The sequence below is a fragment of the Sorex araneus genome, chromosome 2 (assembly GCF_027595985.1).
Source record: "Sorex araneus isolate mSorAra2 chromosome 2, mSorAra2.pri, whole genome shotgun sequence".
Taxonomy (NCBI): Eukaryota; Metazoa; Chordata; class Mammalia; order Eulipotyphla; family Soricidae; genus Sorex; species Sorex araneus.
In genome coordinates this window covers 32,371,807-32,377,966 of record NC_073303.1, presented here as the reverse complement: position 1 = coordinate 32,377,966, position 6,160 = coordinate 32,371,807, and the positions used below count along the sequence as shown (strand labels likewise).

Genomic DNA, 6,160 nt, shown 5'->3' with positions numbered 1-6,160 from the left:
CACTGTTTGGATCATGACAGCATTTGTCCATGATCAAGCTCTTAACTTATAGTTAAGCATTAGGCACTTTGGCCAGGCCCATCTCGATGTCAGGGTAGCACACAACTCATAGCTTGCCCTGGGTCCTTCTTGTCCCACGTCCTCGGGACCCTGCTTTGGGGATGCTAGGAAGTAAGGGCAGCTGAAGCTTAGGTCAAGAGAACAGATGCCCTGGAGGAAAATATCATGTAGAGTCAAATGACTCCCAGGTTACAAAAGCATAACATTTGTTAAGTCTTCCTGTGTCCATACAAAAAGGACTTGCTATAAATAAACTATGCAAAGGACTCAAGAAGAAGAGAAAAACATTATTTACAAGTCAACAGAACACTAAGAAAGAAGCTACAAATAAACAAAGAGGAATAGGAGCACTGTAACGGGAGTAACCCAATAAACCTAAACTACCTGAAGCTATGTTATCCTACAATATCTCACCTACCAAATTGATGTTTTATTTTTTACCAAATAGGGATATTAAACATGTGATTTCAGAATCCTAATACATCTATAACTTTAAGTCCCAATTTTAAACGAAAACAAAACCGGAGCCCGGTCCCCGCGGCGCCATTTATATATCCCCATTTCTTGAAACAATGAGTTTTACTTCATAATTACTGCTCATAATTAACTGATACAATTGTTAAAAATCTCAGCCCTACATATTTGGATAAAGCTTATTATTCCCATATATGTCACTTAAACACAGATTAAAGGCAGGCAAAAATATTATAACCCAGCTAGCTTCTGATGAGACAGAGAAGACACCTTGAATACATACAGTGTAAAGGATTCATTTTTCCACAACACCATTTATGTTCTGAATTAGTTTTGTCATTTTTCCTTCTTATTTGGGGGTGGGGACTTCCAAACAGTGCTCAGAAGGCCTTGGAGCGAGCTCCAGGTTCTCCAGTGCCACACCTGTGGTGCTCAGAACCCGGCTGCCTGGACCTCTAAACCCCTGAAGCACTTTTTTTGAGGGGAGACTTTCTGCAAGCACCATGGTTTACAAAGTTGTTTGTTATGCAGTTGATTCAGGAAGTCCATGTTCCAAAGCCAATTCCACCACCAGAGTGACCGTCCCTTCACCAAAGTCCCCAGTTTCCTAACCAGCCCCTTAGCCTGCCCTGTAAGCAGGCACAAAGAAATTTAGTTCAACATATGCTTGTTACAACACATGCTAGAACATAAAACTTATTCCAGCATTAAATAATTCCATTATAGTGCCATTTCCTGCTGGGTTGAACAAGGTGGCACTTGAGTTCTAGCTCTCTGAGATCGAATAGGTGGACCGGCTCTCTGAGGTTGCACAGGTGACCTGCTCTGATGTGATGTGGCCTGGCTCCCTGAGATAGCACAGGTGGACTGGCTCTCTGAGGTCGCACACACGCTCTGGCTCTGAGGTTGCACATGTCAGCTGTGGTGTCAGCACACTTGGCTGTGCTGCTCATTATTTTGATCGCACGCTGGCATTTCCTCCACAGCCACAGGCCTTACCCCCTAGAGGGCACAAAATAATTTACTATATAATGCTTTTTACAGGAAAAAAGTATCGGGAAATAGATCAATAGGAATCAATCTGTGATCATTGTTCTATCTCACAATGCTGCGTGTCTGAGTGTTTACTGGATGTTTTGTGAGTCTGAGCCTTCTGCGTTACTATTTTTGCTCACTGAGCTATTACAGAAGGTAAGGTGCTTGCCTTGCATGTGGCCAACACGGGTTTGATCTATGGCACCACATATGGTACCATGAACCTGCCAAGAGTGATCCCTGAGCACACATTACTCCTGAGCGCTGCCTGGTGTACCCAAAAGCCAAAAACAAACAAACAAACAAACATCACCACTCTCAATAGAGGGTCTTTAACTCAGATTCCTCTCACGGCAAACACTGACAGGCATAACCTGAACGCACAGAAGCATCTCTGGGGTCCTCACGAACTTGTAAGATTGTAGCAAGATACTGACACGAAAACCATGGAAAATCGATGAGTCGGTCTCAGTCCTGGACATGGGACACAGTGCGACAAAAATCAGGTGAGGGAGCGGGTGAGAGGGCGAAGTCCCAGGTCCCAGGTGTGGCTCCCAGTGTCCCCAGGGTGGTGCTGGGGGCGGGAGATCAGACCTGGGGATTCCTGGTCTCCCCAGAGTTTCACTTCTCCCTCTGCAACCTGTGTCAGCGCCATCTGCCAGGTTGGTGAAGCCTCACCAATCCTCACTCCCATTGGGCATCGCTGTCTAGATCAGTCAATCAGCGGCCACGACGCTCTCGGTTATAAACTGAGGCACTCGCGAGGGAGTCAGAACCCATTTCCTTCCTTCAGTATGTGGGACCCGCGATCCCTCCTGCTGCTGCTCTCGGGGGCCCTGGCCCTGACCCAGACCCGGGCGGGTCAGTGCGGGGTCGGGAGGGGAGTTCGTTGCGGGGGGAAGGGTGGGGACTGCCAGGCACTGATGTGCAGGACCCCGAGAAGGAGTTTCTCCGGTTCCCTGCCCGGACGCCCCCAAATGTTCCTCCTTGTCCCCCCAATCCCTAACTCCCCCCGCGCCCCTAAGTCTCGCCCTTCTTGGTCCCTCCTCGCTTCCCGTCTCCCGAGCCCCCTCCCTTTCCCTCACCCTGGCCCCGTGGCGCGCGGGGGGCGGGTCGGGCCGGGTCTCACCCCTTCCCCTCCCCCAGGCCCCCACTCCCTGCGGTATTTCAACACCGCCATGTCCCCGCCCGGCGGGGAGCCCGGCTACATCGAAGTTGGCTACGTGGACGACACGCAGTTCGTGCGCTTCGACAGCGACTCGGCGAGTCTGAGGATGGAGCCGCTGGCGCCGTGGGTGGAGCAGGAGGGACCCGAGTACTGGGAGGGGGAGACGCGGAACGCCAAGGGCTCCGCACGGAGTTTCCGAGTGAACCTGAACATCGCGCGCGGCTACTACAACCAGAGCGAGGCGGGTGAGCGCGGCCGGGCAGGGACGAGCCAACGCGGGGAAGGGCCGGGTCGCCCCGAGGCGGGTCCGAGCGTCCCCGAGGCTGAGGGACCCGCCCCGGACCCTTGACAGGGAGGCGTCGCGGGGACCGGGCTCCGGTGTCGTTTTCGGTTCTGAGTTAATCTGTGCGGGCGGGTCAGACTCTCACACCTACCAGAGCATGTACGGCTGCGACGTGGGGTCCGACGGGCGCCTCCTGCGCGGGTACGAACAATACTCCTACGACGGCGCCGACTACATCGCCCTGAACGAGGACCTGCGCTCCTGGACGGCGGCGGCGGGCACGCAGGCTTGGAGAACCCAGCGCAAGTGGGAGCAGACGGGCCAGGCTGAGCGTGAGAGGAACTACCTGGAGGGCAGGTGCGTGCAGTATCTGAGGAGATACCTGGAGAACGGAAAAGACACGCTGCTGCGCGCAGGTACTGGGTCCCCGGTGTTGATGACCCCTGACCTTCCCTGGGAGGCGGGGGGGGGGGACTCCCCACAGGGGGCACATAGTGCGGTTCAGTGTCCGAACAGCGCCCCTTCTTCAGTCAGGAGAGGGACTGACACGCCTGGTTTCCATGTTCTGTACCACAGAGACCCGCCCTCCCCTCAGGCCACCCTGTGTCCTCAGGACCCTGAAGTTACTCGGTTTGTGTGTTTGGGGGGGTTGGGGGGGAGAGGGAGGGGCGACATTCTCTGAAATAACGAATATGGCTTCCCTGGGACCCGGCAGCCATCTGTGAACTCTCTCAGATCTCAGCTCTGGCTCCTGCTTCTCTCAGTCCCTCACCCTCCACCCAGGGCAGGACAGAGTCAGTGTCTCCTGAGAGACCCGAACCTCCTTCCCTAACCCCATTCAGGAACTTTCCAAGGAATTAGGATTTTACCCAGTTTCTCCAGCCAAGCTTGTGTCTGGATTTTTACCTCCTTTGCAAACCAATTATCCTGTTCAACCTCATTGTGGAAGTGACACAAAATGTGAATTTTTTCAATTTTCTCCTCAGAACCCCCCAAAAGACACATCACCCACCACCCCTTCTCTGACCAGGACGTCACCCTGAGGTGCTGGGCCCTGGGCTTCTACCCTGCCGAGATCACCCTGACCTGGCAGTGTGATGGGGAGGACCTGACCCAGGACACAGAGCTGGTGGAGACCAGGCCTTCAGGGGATGGAACCTTCCAGAAGTGGGCGGCTGTGGTGGTGCCTTCTGGAGAGGAGCAGAGATACACGTGCCGTGTGCAGCATGAGGGGCTGCCGGAGCCTGTCACCCTGAGATGGGGTGAGGAGGGGGACGGGGCACAGAGCCTGTTCTCAGGGAATCAGGGTTGGCCCCCTGGGGAACTGTTGAGTGTCAGGCTGGGTCTGGGGTCACACCCTCTCCTTCCTCCCTTCCCAGAGCCCCCTTCTCAGCCCACCCTCCTCACTGTGGGCCTCATTGTGGTCCTGGCTCTTGGGGCTGTGGTCGCTGGAGCTGTGGTGGCAGCTGTGATCTGCAGGAGGAAGCGCTCAGGTAAGATGGGGGTAGTTTGGGGGGGATTCTGTCCAACATGGCAGGTCTTGAGTCTTGTCCCACTTTGGGGGTCTCCCCCCTGTATTAGTTCTCCTGCCCAATTAGCGGGAGCACCACCCGCCCCCGTGCTGTTGCTCACACTCCCCTGTGTGTGCCGCTCTCAGGTTTCCTCAGGAAAGACACATTCACCTCCATAAGCTGAGCATGAACCTGGTTCCCAGGGTCACAGGGACTGTCCCTGTGAGCACAGACCGCCAGGCGAGGCTGGTCAGTCCAGGAGCGTCTCCTTCCTGCGTGTTTCCTAGTCCTGCCCTCAGTCTTCAGAGTTCTGACGCTTCCCGGGGGTCCGGGCCTAGAGAGCTGCTCTGTGGGCTCAGGACCCAGTGCTCTCCCCGACCTTCCCTGGATGTTTCCTTCCCACAGGTGGGAAAGGAGGACAGTACACTCAGGCTGCAAGTAAGTGTGGGCAGGGCTGGGGCCCTGGAATCCTGGGGACAGAGACCAGAGCCCTTGGATCCTCCTCTAGTCCCACCCCCTGGGGCTCTGACCTTGGCCTGTTTGTTCCTCTCCAGACAGCAACAGTTCCCAGGGCTCTGATAAGTCTCTCTCGAACCCTAGAGGTGAGACTCTGGAGGCTGGAGTGGGTGGGATTGGGCAGAGGGGACAGCACTGGGTTTGGGGGTTCTTTGAGCGGGATGCTGGGAGCTTGCTCAGGATGTCACCACTTCTGTCACTCACCTGAGTCTCTTCATTCTTTTCTCTCACAGTGTGAGACAGCTGCCCCGTGGGTTCCTCACATCCCAGTGTTGTGCCTCAAGAACTGCTGATTCTCCTTCTGCCCTGGGACCTGAGTGTGTCTGTGTCCTGTCTTACACTGTGAGGGGGGAGACTGGCCCTTCCCTGCCCACCAGACCCTCCACACTGACCTGTGTTCTCTTCCCTGATGCTCTGGGCTGTGCCAGCAGAGACAGGACTCAGCCGTCCCCATCTGTGTTAGCTTCTTGTTTTCCTAAATAGTTTCTCCCTTACTGAAATCAGCATCTGATTTGCATTTTTCTAATTCCTGTTTTGTGGGGTTGAGGGTTAATAAAGGAAATCCCTGAAATTTGAGAAGAAAAATATAAAAATCTTGAGACCTTCCATGTGTTTTCTGTTTTGATTTGAGTCTGACTGGTGACCAGAGAGGCTGTGAGGGAAAGGGAGGGGACAGAGGTGTGCCCTGTCTGTCTCTGTCTCAGTCATTGTGGGTTTGATGCACCTCCATGTCCTTTGTTGCTTTGGGGGAGGGGCGCAATCCTGGTTCTGCACTCATGGGTCACTCCTGGCAGGCTCAGGGAACCATATGGGGACCAGATCAGGTTGGCCACATGCAAGGTAAGCGCCTCCCCTTATACTGTCGCTCAGGCTCCCTCTAACCCCTGTATCATCTCCTGAAGTCCCAGTGTGTTCTATTTTAAAAATTTCTAAATTCTGTATCCCAGAGATTGTGTGATCCACAACAAACCCTAACAGAATGAGAACATAAATTTTTTGTTGTTGTTGTTCAGCAATAAAATCTGTTTATTTTATTTTGTTTCTTTTACCCCTTATGAGATAGTGGGGAATAGGGATTGGAAAGGATAAATTGTTACATAGTAGGTTCAACTA

General features: G+C 53.7%; 1 protein-coding gene across 1 annotated transcript; it reads left to right on the top strand.

The window, feature by feature from the left end:
• The first annotated feature begins 2,363 nt into the window (after positions 1–2,363).
• LOC129401637 (BOLA class I histocompatibility antigen, alpha chain BL3-6-like) lies at positions 2,364–5,285 on the top strand. Its single transcript, XM_055124362.1, has 8 exons — positions 2,364–2,430; positions 2,716–2,982; positions 3,158–3,436; positions 4,007–4,282; positions 4,400–4,513; positions 4,937–4,969; positions 5,086–5,133; positions 5,281–5,285. The coding sequence occupies exons 1-8, from the start codon at positions 2,364–2,366 to the stop codon at positions 5,283–5,285; spliced, it is 1,089 nt and encodes a 362-aa protein (XP_054980337.1).
• Positions 5,286–6,160: the final 875 nt, after the last annotated feature.